Source organism: Arachis hypogaea, chromosome 12 (assembly GCF_003086295.3).
Source record: "Arachis hypogaea cultivar Tifrunner chromosome 12, arahy.Tifrunner.gnm2.J5K5, whole genome shotgun sequence".
Taxonomy (NCBI): Eukaryota; Viridiplantae; Streptophyta; class Magnoliopsida; order Fabales; family Fabaceae; genus Arachis; species Arachis hypogaea.
The window spans coordinates 58,456,467-58,474,645 of record NC_092047.1 but is presented as its reverse complement, the minus strand read 5'-3'; the positions used below and the strand labels follow the sequence as shown (position 1 = coordinate 58,474,645).

Here is an 18,179-nt window from a genome sequence, read left to right as displayed (position 1 = left end):
AAAGAAAAGACTTTTGAAAATTTTTTATTTTTTTGAAAAAGGAAAACAATAGACTCAAACAAAATTTAAAAGTACCTAATCTAAGCAATAAGATAATCCGTTAGTTTGTCAAATCCAAACAATCCCGGCAACGGCGCCAAAAACTTGGTGCACGGAAATTAACTCCGCACAACTGAACCAGCAAGTGCAATGGGTCGTCCAAGTAATAGCTGAGGTGAGTCAGGGTCGATCCCACGGATATTGTTGAATCAAGATATGGACACCTTGTAGATCTTAGTCAGGCGATTAGAAAAGATAGTTTGTTGAGATACATGCATAAAACAAGAATAGGGATGAAATTACTTAATTTGAGTGAAAACAGTGATAAGAGAACGGTTGAGGCTTCGGAGATGCTTCATTCTTCTGGATTAACCTTTCCTACTGTCTTTCTCCAATTGTGAGTGATTCCTTCCATGGCAGGCTGTAAGTGATCAACGCCGTACGGTCGCGGCCGTTGAATCTTCCTCCTTTAGGCAGAATGCTAGGTTTAGTGTGCGCCCAATCTGAAGGAGGGTGAAGTTCCTGCAATTCATTCGCTTGATGATCCTACTCAAAACGCCACAGACAAGGTCGAATCTTCCGGATCAGAGAATGCTACACCTTTGGTTCTAGCATCTACTACAAAGACCCTAATCTCTCCATACCTCGACTAAACTGGTGTCTTGAGAAGTCCCCAACGAAGTCGTGGATTAGCCATCTAAGAGATGTATAATCAAGCTGGTGGTTCAGTGATCTCTGGTTAGGACTCACACTGAACCCATGTAGAATGAAGATGATTGTCACGGATCATCCCATTAATAAAGTTGAAGAACGAAGATACATCTTAGAATAGAGTCACACATGAATTGAATAGAACAGTAGTACTTTTATTAATCCATGAAAATCAGCAGAGCTCCTAACCTTAACCTAGAAGGTTTAGTGACTCATACTGTACATAATAGTGTTCGAAAATATGATATGCTGGAGAGAGATCCTAAACATGGTTGATATTCTCCTATATATACTAGTCTAGTGATGTGTGGAAAACGATCCAACACAAAACTCACCGGCAAGTGTACCGGGTCGCATCAAGTAATAATAACTCACATGAGTGAGGTCGATCCCACAGGGATTGAAGGATTGAGCAATTTTAGTTTAGTGGTTGATTTAGTCAAGCGAATCAAGTATTGGTTGAGTGGTTTGTGCTTTGCAGAAACTAAATTGCATGAATTGTAAAAGGGGAAGGGTGAATTGCAGTAAATGAAAGAGCAGGAAAGTAAATGTGCTGAATCTTAAAGAACAAGTAAAGTAAATTGCAGAAACTTAGATTGCAAGAAATGTAAATGACTGAATCTTAAAGTGCAAGAAATGTAAATTGCTTGAATTGTAAAAGGGATTGGGAGTTGGAATTGCAGAAATTAAACAAGCAGAATTAAATTGCATCAAACAGCAAAGTAAAAGATGAATTAAATTGGAATGGATCTCAAACAGAAGAGTAAAAGTGCTTTGAGAATTATAAAGACAGAAAGGCAGTGCTTAATTTGCAGCAAAGTAAAAGAGATTGAAGATCTCAGGGTGGAAGAGACTAGATAACAAGTCTAGATCTCAAATCCTTCCTTGATCCAACAACAACAATTGCAAAAGAAACTGAAAAGTAAATTGCAGAATTAAATTGCAGAAGAGTAGAAGAAGATGCAGTAAACAGAAATTAAAATTTAATTATGCAGAGAAAGTAAACAAGAGATCTCAAAGTGAGATTGAAACAGAAGTTCTTCAATTCTTCACCCAAGATCCAAAGCAAGAAAATAAAAGAGTGCTCAAGCAAGAACCAAGAAGAAGAGAGAGCAATTCCCCTTCCAAGTTCTCAGAGAATTCAAAGTAAAAACTCAAAAATGAAAATGACAATTAAAAGGAAAATTCAAAGTAAAAAGTAGCTCTCCTATTTACATCAAACTAACTCCTATTTATACACTTTCTATTCTTGGATTTTGGAATTTGGGTGGGCTTTTGATTTGGTGAAGAAATGAATTAAATTGGATTTTTAATCCAATTCCTAGCCCAATTTGCACCTCCAGGGGAAAGCTCAGTTGGAAAATCCAACTTAGCTTTCAAGCATGCTCTATCCGTGTCAAGTGTGGTGTGCAAGCCTTCCTTGGTGTGCCAAAGTGTGAAAGTTCAATGCTCAGTTGGAAAAACCAACTGAGCTTTCCTTGTGTTGAGCTTTGTTGCGCCAATTTGGTGCTGCCCGTGTCATGATGCGCATGGTTTCCTTCTTGGTGCGCCAAAATGTGGGGAAGGATGGGAGAAGCAATGCTAAGTTGGAATTTCCAACTTAGCTTCCCTTGTAGCGCCTTTGCTTGTGGCCTCAAGGTCCCAGGTTCAACACTTGGTGGAGGAAGTGGAGGAAATCTTTGGAGCTAATTTCCTTGGATGAGTGGGCACTCCTCCTTAAGTTTCCAAGAATACCTAAGTTCGAAACTTGGAGGAAGCAATAAAGCTATTTTCCTTGTATTTCCTTGCAAGCTTGGTGGCACTCCTTCCTTATGTTTCAAAGAATACCCAAGTTCAAGTCCTGGAGGAAGCATTCTAGCTATTTATTCTCAAATTCCCTTGCAAGGAGTAGCGTGTGGTTCCAAGTTCGAACCATGGAGGATGCATTTTGGCTATTTCTTCTTGAATTCTTTTGTGAGGAACGTTCCTTGCCTTCTCCTTGGTCCTTGGTTCGAATCTTGGTGGCTTCACTCATGGAATTTCATCTTTGAATTAATTTTTGAGAGCCCTCGATAAAGCTCACTTAGTTAACTGAGCTTTATGCCATTTCCTTGCTTTCTTTAGTGCTCAGTTAACTTTTCCAACTTAGCTTCCATTCTTCCTTGATTTTTGACATGCTTTTTCTCTCTTGAGCACGCTTGTGGCTTCCTTTGGAACGTTTCTTATGCCACGCTTTTCTTCTTTTCTTCTTTCTTCACCTACAAGTAATCAAACAACCAATCAAAGTATCACTAAATTCACAAGGTTTATAAATCATTAAAATTCAATTAAATTTAGCTTAAACCTCATGATTTAACATCAATTACATGGTGGTTGATTGATTCAAAGAAGTCATGCATTTTTAATCCAAATTACTTTCTTAGAATGCAAGAAAGTGCATAAAATCTAATAAAAACAAAGAAAAAGGCTAGTGAAGCTAGGCTAAGATGACTTGTCATCACAACACCAAACTTAAACCTTGCTTGTCCCCAAGCAAGCAGTAAAACATAAGGAAAATTACTAGAAGCAGAGAAGTGTATAAGCCTTTTATTAGAAGACATTGAATACTGGTAAACGGGGTTTTTATGCATGGTATCTTAGGGATTTTTTTATTCTGGGGCTGAGACATCAACATTCCTTTGGATCCTTACTTGAATTACACAAAAATGAGACTTGTTATTGCTTGGGATTTTTTTTCTTTCTTGGCTGAGGCTTAATGCTATGTGGTAAGGCAGCTTTTTAGAGTAAGCTTTCAGCCAACATTCCCGCCCCAGTTGGTTCAAGATGCTAGGTGTTGAAACACCCCTATGGGCTTACTTGCTCAAGCCTCTCCTTAGCACACACACATCACAGGCATTTAGCTTGTTTTGTTCATCTCTATTTATTCTTTAGAAATTGATGCCCAGCACCTCTTTGGGTTACTAAATGCTTTGTCTCAAAGTAGCTCTTGATGGTGGACTTTCGGTTGGCAATCCCAGGTTAGTTAACCCAAGTTGCCGGGTGATGAAGCACCCCTTAGAACCTAGTTATCCAAGCTTATCTTTGTACAAGAACATCACAGGCATTTATCCAAATTTGCAGCCATTGGTGCCCAGCCTTGTGTATTTCTTTTTGCTTCTTTCTTTTGCATTTTTTTTTCTTTTATTTTGGACCTTTTTCATTTGTCAAGTCTCATGAAATGTAACTCAAGTTCATATCACAAAGTCATGCCAGCATTCAGCCATATTTATAAATCACCTAATGAACCAGCACATACCACCACATAATCTTATTTTGTCTCATATCATACCAGACTTTTACTCTTTCTCTATTTCACAGTTATTTTTCTTTTATTCAAGCATGAGGAACAAAGCATATAATTCAAGTAAGATGAAAGTGAATCAAGCACTTAGACTAGTAAGCCATAACAGCATGAAAGCAAACAAACTCGCAGACAGTAAATGAGTCTAGAAAGATACTAATCAACAGGGGACATTTGCACTTTCAATTAACATATTTGAACTAGAATCAGTCAGAGAACAATACAACCTCTTGGAGTCTATTTGTTTCATCTGTGTCATCATTATTGTTGGGTTCCATGTCCTTCCTCTGTCCATGATGATGTACCTTTTCCTCCAAGAGATTGAATGACTCCCTACAAAAGATCTTGAAAGTTGCTTGTTCCCCAAGCACTTGAGAGGTAGTTAGCATGCATGTATGCTTGTGATTCTGTGAACCTAAGTTGGTGTGGGAACACCAAACTTAGTTCCTTGCCTACTTCTATATGTAGCAAAATAAATACATGCATGAAACATCAAGTACTTTTATTAAGGAAATAAACTATGGACTAGAAAACAAACTATGAACTAGAAAACAACTAAAAACTAGAAACAAGACAATTGTTAAGCAGTTTCTCTGATGGTTTGGGGCCGATACTGATCATGCTGAGGGTGCAATGTGTTCTTAATGAAATTTTTGGTGGAACACCAAACTTAGCATCCAACATTCACCCCTTAATTATTTTGGTGTGCAACACCAAACTTAGCTCTTTGCAATACTGAGAAATCTACTCAACTCTTTTATTAAATTAGCTATGAAGAGAAAATTACCTCAGGTTGGGTTGCCTCCCAACAAGCGCTTCTTTATTGTCACTAGCTTGACATGTTGTTCTTCACTTTCTTCCTCTTCTTCCAGTTGGTTAAGAGGAATGACCTCAAGGGGGGGAAAGTTTCAGCTGTTGTCCCCTTTCTTAGTCTCTTCTCAGCAAGCCTCCTTTTGTACATAGCTTGATTGAGCTTGCTTGCTAGTTCAGGGGAAGGATTGTTTGCAGTTGACCTTCTCTTGAATGTTGTCCTTTGTAGCTTGGTCACAATCCTCTTCTCGGTGCTTTTGTTAATTGCCTTCACTTCCTTGAGTCCAAGTTTTGGTGGTTGTGTGGTTGTTGGAGTGATTTCTTCATTAAGAGCTTCTTGCATTGGAGGTTCCATGGGCTTTTCCTCTTTGCACTTCTCTGCTTCAGTTGAGTGTGACTTCTCTTGAGTATCTTTCTCCATTTCTTCTTCATGATTTTCCACTAATTCCTTTGGGAGTGAAGTTTCAGGTTCCTCTATCACCTCAATTAGCTTCTGTGAATATGAAGCCACATGTTCAAACGCCTCCACAACCTCCTTTTCTATTGAAATTTTACTTGACACAAAGGCTTCCTCATCTTGCTTTTCCACTTCCTCACTCACAAATTGGTCTTCATCCTTACTGTTTGATGGTTCTAAGTTCCTCTTTGTTTGCTCTAAGGGCCCATTCATCTTCTTGAGGATGGTTTCTTTCCAGGATTGGGGTTGTGTGTATCTTTCTACAAGTTTTCTATGTATTTCAATGGCTTCGCATTGGCTTTCTAAGGGTTCTTTGGACCATTGAAGGTAATCCTCAACTGCTAATTCAAGAGATGAAGGTTGAGAGTAATTTTTGTGACGTGAATGTGTTGTGGTGAAGTTGTGTTGAGGGGTGTGGAATGAGTTGTGTGATTGATGGGATGACTTGTATGGATTTTGGAGGAAACTTCGTGTTGAGGCATAATCAAGTGATGAAGAACTTTTAAATGAGAAACTGGGACGTGAGGATGGATGCTCTTTCATTCCTTGGTGATACTCCCAGCCACCATTAGAATAATGACTTGAATTATTTTGTGGTGGTGGGAAGTATCCCATATGATTCTCTTGCTCATCTTGTGTCTCTGAAGCAAATCTCCATGAATTGGAGTGCTCAGGATCTGTAATTTGTTGGTGATATTCCCAGCCATCATTGGAAATTGGTGATGGTGGGTAACATCCCATAAAATTTTTTTTATCATAAGATGAGTTGAACTCCATTTGAATTTTGGAAAACACAACACCATTGAAAATTGAAATTACTCATATCAGAGATGAGAATTTCTTAGTGAGGCAAAAACTCAAACACCTTGGTTTCAATCTATAACAGAGAACAAAAATAAAGAAAATGCTTGATCTAGACCACCACCTCACTTAATCATTGTCAATCTAATCAATCCCCGGCAACGGCGCCAAAAACTTGATGTGTGGAAAACGATCCAACACAAAACTCACTGGCAAGTGTACCGGGTCGCATCAAGTAATAATAACTCACATGAGTGAGGTCGATCCCACAGGGATTGAAGGATTGAGCAATTTTAGTTTAGTGGTTGATTTAGTCAAGCGAATCAAGTATTGGTTGAGTGGTTTGTGCTTTGCAGAAACTAAATTGCATGAATTGTAAAAGGGGAAGGGTGAATTGCAGTAAATGAAAGAGCAGGAAAGTAAATGTGCTGAATCTTAAAGAACAAGTAAAGTAAATTGCAGAAACTTAGATTGCAAGAAATGTAAATGACTGAATCTTAAAGTGCAAGAAATGTAAATTGCTTGAATTGTAAAAGGGATTGGGAGTTGGAATTGCAGAAATTAAACAAGCAGAATTAAATTGCATCAAACAGCAAAGTAAAAGATGAATTAAATTGGAATGGATCTCAAACAGAAGAGTAAAAGTGCTTTGAGAATTATAAAGACAGAAAGGCAGTGCTTAATTTGCAGCAAAGTAAAAGAGATTGAAGATCTCAGGGTGGAAGAGACTAGATAACAAGTCTAGATCTCAAATCCTTCCTTGATCCAACAACAACAATTGCAAAAGAAACTGAAAAGTAAATTGCAGAATTAAATTGCAGAAGAGTAGAAGAAGATGCAGTAAACAGAAATTAAAATTTAATTATGCAGAGAAAGTAAACAAGAGATCTCAAAGTGAGATTGAAACAGAAGTTCTTCAATTCTTCACCCAAGATCCAAAGCAAGAAAATAAAAGAGTGCTCAAGCAAGAACCAAGAAGAAGAGAGAGCAATTCCCCTTCCAAGTTCTCAGAGAATTCAAAGTAAAAACTCAAAAATGAAAATGACAATTAAAAGGAAAATTCAAAGTAAAAAGTAGCTCTCCTATTTACATCAAACTAACTCCTATTTATACACTTTCTATTCTTGGATTTTGGAATTTGGGTGGGCTTTTGATTTGGTGAAGAAATGAATTAAATTGGATTTTTAATCCAATTCCTAGCCCAATTTGCACCTCCAGGGGAAAGCTCAGTTGGAAAATCCAACTTAGCTTTCAAGCATGCTCTATCCGTGTCAAGTGTGGTGTGCAAGCCTTCCTTGGTGTGCCAAAGTGTGAAAGTTCAATGCTCAGTTGGAAAAACCAACTGAGCTTTCCTTGTGTTGAGCTTTGTTGCGCCAATTTGGTGCTGCCCGTGTCATGATGCGCATGGTTTCCTTCTTGGTGCGCCAAAATGTGGGGAAGGATGGGAGAAGCAATGCTAAGTTGGAATTTCCAACTTAGCTTCCCTTGTAGCGCCTTTGCTTGTGGCCTCAAGGTCCCAGGTTCAACACTTGGTGGAGGAAGTGGAGGAAATCTTTGGAGCTAATTTCCTTGGATGAGTGGGCACTCCTCCTTAAGTTTCCAAGAATACCCAAGTTCGAAACTTGGAGGAAGCAATAAAGCTATTTTCCTTGTATTTCCTTGCAAGCTTGGTGGCACTCCTTCCTTATGTTTCAAAGAATACCCAAGTTCAAGTCCTGGAGGAAGCATTCTAGCTATTTATTCTCAAATTCCCTTGCAAGGAGTAGCGTGTGGTTCCAAGTTCGAACCATGGAGGATGCATTTTGGCTATTTCTTCTTGAATTCTTTTGTGAGGAACGTTCCTTGCCTTCTCCTTGGTCCTTGGTTCGAATCTTGGTGGCTTCACTCATGGAATTTCATCTTTGAATTAATTTTTGAGAGCCCTCGATAAAGCTCACTTAGTTAACTGAGCTTTATGCCATTTCCTTGCTTTCTTTAGTGCTCAGTTAACTTTTCCAACTTAGCTTCCATTCTTCCTTGATTTTTGACATGCTTTTTCTCTCTTGAGCACGCTTGTGGCTTCCTTTGGAACGTTTCTTATGCCACGCTTTTCTTCTTTTCTTCTTTCTTCACCTACAAGTAATCAAACAACCAATCAAAGTATCACTAAATTCACAAGGTTTATAAATCATTAAAATTCAATTAAATTTAGCTTAAACCTCATGATTTAACATCAATTACATGGTGGTTGATTGATTCAAAGAAGTCATGCATTTTTAATCCAAATTACTTTCTTAGAATGCAAGAAAGTGCATAAAATCTAATAAAAACAAAGAAAAAGGCTAGTGAAACTAGGCTAAGATGACTTGTCATCACAACACCAAACTTAAACCTTGCTTGTCCCCAAGCAAGCAGTAAAACATAAGGAAAATTACTAGAAGCAGAGAAGTGTATAAGCCTTTTATTAGAAGACATTGAATACTGGTAAACGGGGTTTTTATGCATGGTATCTTAGGGATTTTTTTATTCTGGGGCTGAGACATCAACATTCCTTTGGATCCTTACTTGAATTACACAAAAAATGAGACTTGTTATTGCTTGGGATTTTTTTTTCTTTCTTGGCTGAGGCTTAATGCTATGTGGTAAGGCAGCTTTTTAGAGTAAGCTTTCAGCCAACATTCCCGCCCCAGTTGGTTCAAGATGCTAGGTGTTGAAACACCCCTATGGGCTTACTTGCTCAAGCCTCTCCTTAGCACACACACATCACAGGCATTTAGCTTGTTTTGTTCATCTCTATTTATTCTTTAGAAATTGATGCCCAGCACCTCTTTGGGTTACTAAATGCTTTGTCTCAAAGTAGCTCTTGATGGTGGACTTTCGGTTGGCAATCCCGGGTTAGTTAACCCAAGTTGCCGGGTGATGAAGCACCCCTTAGAACCTAGTTATCCAAGCTTATCTTTGTACAAGAACATCACAGGCATTTATCCAAATTTGCAGCCATTGGTGCCCAGCCTTGTGTATTTCTTTTTGCTTCTTTCTTTTGCATTTTTTTTTTCTTTTATTTTGGACCTTTTTCATTTGTCAAGTCTCATGAAATGTAACTCAAGTTCATATCACAAAGTCATGCCAGCATTCAGCCATATTTATAAATCACCTAATGAACCAGCACATACCACCACATAATCTTATTTTGTCTCATATCATACCAGACTTTTACTCTTTCTCTATTTCACAGTTATTTTTCTTTTATTCAAGCATGAGGAACAAAGCATATAATTCAAGTAAGATGAAAGTGAATCAAGCACTTAGACTAGTAAGCCATAACAGCATGAAAGCAAACAAACTCGCAGACAGTAAATGAGTCTAGAAAGATACTAATCAACAGGGGACATTTGCACTTTCAATTAACATATTTGAACTAGAATCAGTCAGAGAACAATACAACCTCTTGGAGTCTATTTGTTTCATCTGTGTCATCATTATTGTTGGGTTCCATGTCCTTCCTCTGTCCATGATGATGTACCTTTTCCTCCAAGAGATTGAATGACTCCCTACAAAAGATCTTGAAAGTTGCTTGTTCCCCAAGCACTTGAGAGGTAGTTAGCATGCATGTATGCTTGTGATTCTGTGAACCTAAGTTGGTGTGGGAACACCAAACTTAGTTCCTTGCCTACTTCTATATGTAGCAAAATAAATACATGCATGAAACATCAAGTACTTTTATTAAGGAAATAAACTATGGACTAGAAAACAAACTATGAACTAGAAAACAACTAAAAACTAGAAACAAGACAATTGTTAAGCAGTTTCTCTGATGGTTTGGGGCCGATACTGATCATGCTGAGGGTGCAATGTGTTCTTAATGAAATTTTTGGTGGAACACCAAACTTAGCATCCAACATTCACCCCTTAATTATTTTGGTGTGCAACACCAAACTTAGCTCTTTGCAATACTGAGAAATCTACTCAACTCTTTTATTAAATTAGCTATGAAGAGAAAATTACCTCAGGTTGGGTTGCCTCCCAACAAGCGCTTCTTTATTGTCACTAGCTTGACATGTTGTTCTTCACTTTCTTCCTCTTCTTCCAGTTGGTTAAGAGGAATGACCTCAAGGGGGGGAAAGTTTCAGCTGTTGTCCCCTTTCTTAGTCTCTTCTCAGCAAGCCTCCTTTTGTACATAGCTTGATTGAGCTTGCTTGCTAGTTCAGGGGAAGGATTGTTTGCAGTTGACCTTCTCTTGAATGTTGTCCTTTGTAGCTTGGTCACAATCCTCTTCTCGGTGCTTTTGTTAATTGCCTTCACTTCCTTGAGTCTAAGTTTTGGTGGTTGTGTCGTTGTTGGAGTGATTTCTTCATTAAGAGCTTCTTGCATTGGAGGTTCCATGGGCTTTTCCTCTTTGCACTTCTCTGCTTCAGTTGAGTGTGACTTCTCTTGAGTATCTTTCTCCATTTCTTCTTCATGATTTTCCACTAATTCCTTTGGGAGTGAAGTTTCAGGTTCCTCTATCACCTCAATTAGCTTCTGTGAATATGAAGCCACATGTTCAAACGCCTCCACAACCTCCTTTTCTATTGAAATTTTACTTGACACAAAGGCTTCCTCATCTTGCTTTTCCACTTCCTCACTCACAAATTGGTCTTCATCCTTACTGTTTGATGGTTCTAAGTTCCTCTTTGTTTGCTCTAAGGGCCCATTCATCTTCTTGAGGATGGTTTCTTTCCAGGATTGGGGTTGTGTGTATCTTTCTACAAGTTTTCTATGTATTTCAATGGCTTGGCATTGGCTTTCTAAGGGTTCTTTGGACCATTGAAGGTAATCCTCAACTGCTAATTCAAGAGATGAAGGTTGAGAGTAATTTTTGTGACGTGAATGTGTTGTGGTGAAGTTGTGTTGAGGGGTGTGGAATGAGTTGTGTGATTGATGGGATGACTTGTATGGATTTTGGAGGAAACTTCGTGTTGAGGCATAATCAAGTGATGAAGAACTTTTAAATGAGAAACTGGGACGTGAGGATGGATGCTCTTTCATTCCTTGGTGATACTCCCAGCCACCATTAGAATAATGACTTGAATTATTTTGTGGTGGTGGGAAGTATCCCATATGATTCTCTTGCTCATCTTGTGTCTCTGAAGCAAATCTCCATGAATTGGAGTGCTCAGGATCTGTAATTTGTTGGTGATATTCCCAGCCATCATTGGAAATTGGTGATGGTGGGTAACATCCCATAAAATTTTTTTTATCATAAGATGAGTTGAACTCCATTTGAATTTTGGAAAACACAACACCATTGAAAATTGAAATTACTCATATCAGAGATGAGAATTTCTTAGTGAGGCAAAAACTCAAACACCTTGGTTTCAATCTATAACAGAGAACAAAAATAAAGAAAATGCTTGATCTAGACCACCACCTCACTTAATCATTGTCAATCTAATCAATCCCCGGCAACGGCGCCAAAAACTTGATGTGTGGAAAACGATCCAACAAACAACTCACCGGCAAGTGTACCGGGTCGCATCAAGTAATAATAACTCACATGAGTGAGGTCGATCCCACAGGGATTGAAGGATTGAGCAATTTTAGTTTAGTGGTTGATTTAGTCAAGCGAATCAAGTATTGGTTGAGTGGTTTGTGCTTTGCAGAAACTAAATTGCATGAATTGTAAAAGGGGAAGGGTGAATTGCAGTAAATGAAAGAGCAGGAAAGTAAATGTGCTGAATCTTAAAGAACAAGTAAAGTAAATTGCAGAAACTTAGATTGCAAGAAATGTAAATGACTGAATCTTAAAGTGCAAGAAATGTAAATTGCTTGAATTGTAAAAGGGATTGGGAGTTGGAATTGCAGAAATTAAACAAGCAGAATTAAATTGCATCAAACAGCAAAGTAAAAGATGAATTAAATTGGAATGGATCTCAAACAGAAGAGTAAAAGTGCTTTGAGAATTATAAAGACAGAAAGGCAGTGCTTAATTTGCAGCAAAGTAAAAGAGATTGAAGATCTCAGGGTGGAAGAGACTAGATAACAAGTCTAGATCTCAAATCCTTCCTTGATCCAACAACAACAATTGCAAAAGAAACTGAAAAGTAAATTGCAGAATTAAATTGCAGAAGAGTAGAAGAAGATGCAGTAAACAGAAATTAAAATTTAATTATGCAGAGAAAGTAAACAAGAGATCTCAAAGTGAGATTGAAACAGAAGTTCTTCAATTCTTCACCCAAGATCCAAAGCAAGAAAATAAAAGAGTGCTCAAGCAAGAACCAAGAAGAAGAGAGAGCAATTCCCCTTCCAAGTTCTCAGAGAATTCAAAGTAAAAACTCAAAAATGAAAATGACAATTAAAAGGAAAATTCAAAGTAAAAAGTAGCTCTCCTATTTACATCAAACTAATTCCTATTTATACACTTTCTATTCTTGGATTTTGGAATTTGGGTGGGCTTTTGATTTGGTGAAGAAATGAATTAAATTGGATTTTTAATCCAATTCCTAGCCCAATTTGCACCTCCAGGGGAAAGCTCAGTTGGAAAATCTAACTTAGCTTTCAAGCATGCTCTATCCGTGTCAAGTGTGGTGTGCAAGCCTTCCTTGGTGTGCCAAAGTGTGAAAGTTCAATGCTCAGTTGGAAAAACCAACTGAGCTTTCCTTGTGTTGAGCTTTGTTGCGCCAATTTGGTGCTGCCCGTGTCATGATGCGCATGGTTTCCTTCTTGGTGCGCCAAAATGTGGGGAAGGATGGGAGAAGCAATGCTAAGTTGGAATTTCCAACTTAGCTTCCCTTGTAGCGCCTTTGCTTGTGGCCTCAAGGTCCCAGGTTCAACACTTGGTGGAGGAAGTGGAGGAAATCTTTGGAGCTAATTTCCTTGGATGAGTGGGCACTCCTCCTTAAGTTTCCAAGAATACCCAAGTTCGAAACTTGGAGGAAGCAATAAAGCTATTTTCCTTGTATTTCCTTGCAAGCTTGGTGGCACTCCTTCCTTATGTTTCAAAGAATACCCAAGTTCAAGTCCTGGAGGAAGCATTCTAGCTATTTATTCTCAAATTCCCTTGCAAGGAGTAGCGTGTGGTTCCAAGTTCGAACCATGGAGGATGCATTTTGGCTATTTCTTCTTGAATTCTTTTGTGAGGAACGTTCCTTGCCTTCTCCTTGGTCCTTGGTTCGAATCTTGGTGGCTTCACTCATGGAATTTCATCTTTGAATTAATTTTTGAGAGCCCTCGATAAAGCTCACTTAGTTAACTGAGCTTTATGCCATTTCCTTGCTTTCTTTAGTGCTCAGTTAACTTTTCCAACTTAGCTTCCATTCTTCCTTGATTTTTGACATGCTTTTTCTCTCTTGAGCACGCTTGTGGCTTCCTTTGGAACGTTTCTTATGCCACGCTTTTCTTCTTTTCTTCTTTCTTCACCTACAAGTAATCAAACAACCAATCAAAGTATCACTAAATTCACAAGGTTTATAAATCATTAAAATTCAATTAAATTTAGCTTAAACCTCATGATTTAACATCACTTACATGGTGGTTGATTGATTCAAAGAAGTCATGCATTTTTAATCCAAATTACTTTCTTAGAATGCAAGAAAGTGCATAAAATCTAATAAAAACAAAGAAAAAGGCTAGTGAAACTAGGCTAAGATGACTTGTCATCATCTAGTAACTCAGGATTAAAGAAATATGATAAACTAGTCTATTAGTGCGAAAATCCACTTTTGGAGCCCACTTGGTGAGTGTTTGGGCTGAGCTTGAGTGTCTCCCACATGCTAGTGTCCCTTAGGGGCGTTGAACGCTGGCTAGGGACCCCCTTTTGGGCGTTGAACTCTAGTTGCTCCCTTGTGGGCACTGGATGCCAGGAGTGGGGCTGGTGTCTGGCGTTGAACGCCAGTTTTGAGCCTTCATTTTCGAAACAAAGTATGGAATATTATATATTTCTGGAAATCCCTGAATGTTAGCTTTCCATAGCCATTGAGTGCGCGCCATTTAGACTTCTGTAACTCCAAAAAAGCTCTTTCGAGTGCACGGAGGTCAGATCCTGATAGCATCTGCAGTCCTTTCTCTGCTTCTGAATCAAACTTTTGCTCAAGCTCCTCAATTTCAGCCAGAAAATACCTGAAATCACCATAAAACACACAAACTCAAAGTAGAATCCAAAAATATAAATTTTTCACTAAAACCTATGAAAATATGATAAAACTTAAATAAAACATAATAAAAACTATATGAAAATGATGGCAAAAAGTGTATAAAATATCCGTTCATCAATGGTCTTAAACTAATAGATGAAGAAGGTATTGATGTATTCTCTTTTTTATTTTTAAATCTCCTGAATTTTGGACAATTAACTATTGTAATTATTATTTAGATACATTGGATCTTGGAGATCCCATATACTGATGTCCATACTGTCAGACCTTGATGTGGCTAGATGATTGCTTGGAAAAGTCAAGAGGTAGCTCCAATCCTATATTTTCTTTATGTTGTATGGAAGAAAAGGTTGAATTGCCTTTCTTGAAGCATCCACCTCAAACGCTACAAGAATTACATAGTGGAACGGACGAAAAAAGCAAATACTTCCTTAAAAACATAAGGGCTTTCAATGGAATGTTTGCATTCACTTCTACGGTAGGAAGAGTTGACCATTCGATAAACAAAGGTGGTACACTTCCTATCTTTCGCATTGGAGGTCAAAATTATCACCGTATTGGCAGTTTACTTCCACCAGAAAGTGAGAAGCCAAAATTTTGCCCAACTATACATTTATGATACTGAGAATGAGATTACAAACCGCATGAAATCATTTAGGTAATTGTTCGACTCACGCGTGTAATTCATCTATTTTCTAACTTTATCTAAAACGTTAATTTATTGTAATATATTATTAAGAGTTAAATTTTCATGCAATCTTCTTGATACTTAACAAATAAATTGAAATTCTTATATATTATTTATTTATTAACAGATCAAACATTAGTGCAGAATTGATAGAAACTGAAATTATTTCCCCCTTAAAAGTCATGATGGATGAAAATAATGTCCTAGCAAAGGCATTTCGTTCAGCCCGAAATAGATATTAAGTTGATGGCTCCGCTGATGTTAAGTTACAATTAATAATCAAAGAAAATACTGATGCAAGGACATATAATCTGCCAACGGCATCTAAAATTGCTACACTGATTGTTGGAAATATTATTGAGAGCAGGGTTAATAGGGATATAATAATTGAGACAACATCAAGAATGTTGTAAAGGATAAAAGTAGTACATCTATGTATCTTGTTCTTCAATATCCTTTGTTGACTTTTCTAATAATACTACTATTTTTTATCACATTTCTATAAAATAAATATTTTTATAATTACAAATTTAAATATAAAATAATTTATTTATAAACTACTTTTAATATAACTATTTATTATTTAAATTATTTTTTAAAAAATAATTTAATTAAATTATTTATTCAAACTGAATCTTAGTCCCACACCGAGCTTTTAGTTAGGCAAGAAAGATACTCACTGATGGAATTATGCGGAAAACATATGCAAACTAGAATAACACAGAACAGTCATATGTTTGAAGCCATTCTTTTGACTAAAACTACCGTTGGTATGTAAATCCAACAGTCATTCAATACGTTCACAAATTCATCTTAAACACCAAATTCCTTTGGCACTAGACCACTAGTGATATTCCCAACCAAATTCCACATAAACTAAAATTAACATTTAAAATTAAAATAAATAAAATAAAATTCTCCTAATTTTTTCCGTTATTTTTCAAAAGAAAATAAAGCCTCAATCCCCTCCACTGGAATATCCATTGCATATAAACAACATAACAAGAACCTACAAACAGAATGAACCTCTTTTACATTTTTCATATAAAATATTGATATCATCAAATATGCTATTTCCGATTTAACTAGTTAACAGGATTATGCTCATACAGTCATACACCAAAACCCAAGTTCCAAACATCCAGATTCCAGCATCAAACACACACCCCTAAAACAATAAGATAAAAAATTCAAATCAAGAATTAGAAAATAAATAAACAAACCAAACCCTAAAACCTGTCAACCGGAGGAACTTTCAAGAATCATCGGAATCTATTAAGATTTCTGAAGTGCAGGAGGAGGGGTTCCAAGGATGCTAGCCTGATGAGACTCAAGCTCGTTGATCTGCTGCTCGCGATCCATGGCGACGACGAGAGGCACAACAAGGACCAAGAACGTGGTTCCGGCGATCCAGGCGGCCTTGCCAGTGCTGCGGAGGAGCTTCTTCGCAACAAAGGCGGCATCCGAGGCAGCCTGCTTAGTGCGACGTACGGCCGGCGACTGGGACACCCTTGAGAGGACGCCGGACTCCTCGCCAGCGGCGGTGATGGAGAAGCGCTTCTTGCCCTGCTTGGCCATGTTGTAAAGTGAAATGAAAAAAGGAAGAGGGTTCCGAAATGTTGTGTGGCTGTGAGAAAAACAAGTGCCGGCTCCGCTCTTCTCTTTGCGAGGGTTTAGTAATAATCCTTTTAAGGGGCGGTGGGGTTTATTGATTCACTTAAAAAAAATTTACATATATGAATTTTTCTAAATAAAAAAATAAATATAATATATAAGGATGTACATCCGCGGAAGGAAATTTTAATTTCAATTTTTTTAATATAATAAAATAAATATAATATATAAGAAATTAAGGATATTGACCTTTAAATTTTCATTTGTGATTATTTTTGTTAGTCTATAAACACAAAATAAATATACTTAAAAGAGAAGATGAATTTAATATTAATGATAAATTAAAAACTTTACAAAATATAGATAAAAATTTAAATTGAAAAAATATAAATTTGCAAACAAAGGTGGTGCATTTTTATTTTTTATGGGTTTATAAGTGAACTTCGAGCATTTAAACTACGTACTTAATATTTTTTGTACTACTTGCTTAAAATAAAAAAAAGTTTAAATGCGAGTGGTTTTGTTGTAAGACTGAGTATTTAAAAATTAAAATAATTAATTATTTATGATTTATTATATTTGTTTAAGATTTTATATTCAAGAAATTATTTTACTAAAAATATTTAAGTCAAATTGATGATACTTTGAGTTCGAAATTATTTTGAACTCATAAATTTTATGATAATTTGGTATTTTCTTTTTTAAAATTTAAAGATTTAGTAATTAAAAAATAAAATAGAATTGGATAATTTAATTTGAATAATTAGAATTTTTAGTTTAATTTTATGAATTAAAAGAAAACTAATTAGATTATCTCTAATTTTAAATTAGAGTATTTATTTAAAATCAATTAATAAGTTGATAAATAAATAGTGTTCATAAAGTTATTTTAATAGATTACATTTAGTTTTCAATTACTATCCTACCTTTCAATTTTATCAAAATATCGATTTTACCCTTACTCCTTTTTTTAACACTAACCCTAATTTTATCTACACACATTTTTTCACATATCTCATCCAGCATTCATCATCTTCACACACACTCTCGCTATCTCACTCCCACACCCCGCACAAAAGAGAGAAAGAGAAAGAGAAATGATCGAGAGGAAAACAGAGGAAAGAGGAAGAAGACGAAAGAAAAGGAGAGGGGAAAGGAGAGATAGCGTCGATGGGAGTCATTGCCACCGCCATCACCGTGGTTGAGAGAAGTCGAAAAAGAGAGAGATAAAAACAAAGGTATATGTGTGTGTGGAGAGAGAGAGAGAGAGAGAGAGAGAGAGAGAGAGAGAGCATTCATCATCTTCACACACACTCTCACTATCTCACTCTCACACCCGCACAAAAGAGAGAAAGAGAAAGAGAAATGATAGAGAGGAAACAGAGGAAAAAGGAAGAAGATGAAAGGAAAGGAGAGGGGAAAGGAGAGATAGCGTCGATGGGAGTCATTGCCACCGCCATCACTGTGGTTGAGAGAAGTCGAAAAAGAGAGAGATAAAAACAAAGGTATATGTGTGTGTGTGTGGGGAGAGAGAGAGAGAGAGAGACGCGACACAATAAAGGAAGGAAGGACCGTTTCTGTCATTGCCAAGCCATCGCCGTTGTCGCCCCCAGAGTTGATTATATTGGA

At 37.0% G+C, this 18,179-nt stretch overlaps 1 protein-coding gene across 1 annotated transcript; it reads right to left on the bottom strand.

Moving 5' to 3' along the window:
* Positions 1-15,887: 15,887 nt before the first annotated feature.
* LOC112727403 (mitochondrial import receptor subunit TOM9-2) lies at positions 15,888-16,620 on the bottom strand. Its single transcript, XM_025777140.3, has one exon. It carries the CDS (start codon positions 16,512-16,514, stop codon positions 16,212-16,214), a length of 303 nt encoding a protein of 100 aa, XP_025632925.1. The 5' UTR covers positions 16,515-16,620; the 3' UTR covers positions 15,888-16,211.
* Between the last annotated feature and the right edge of the window lie 1,559 nt (positions 16,621-18,179).

Coding starts and splice junctions, on each gene's coding strand:
- LOC112727403 (XM_025777140.3), bottom strand. CDS start 16,514: ATGGCCAAGCAGGGCAAGAAGCGCTTCTCCATCACCGCCGCTGGCGAG.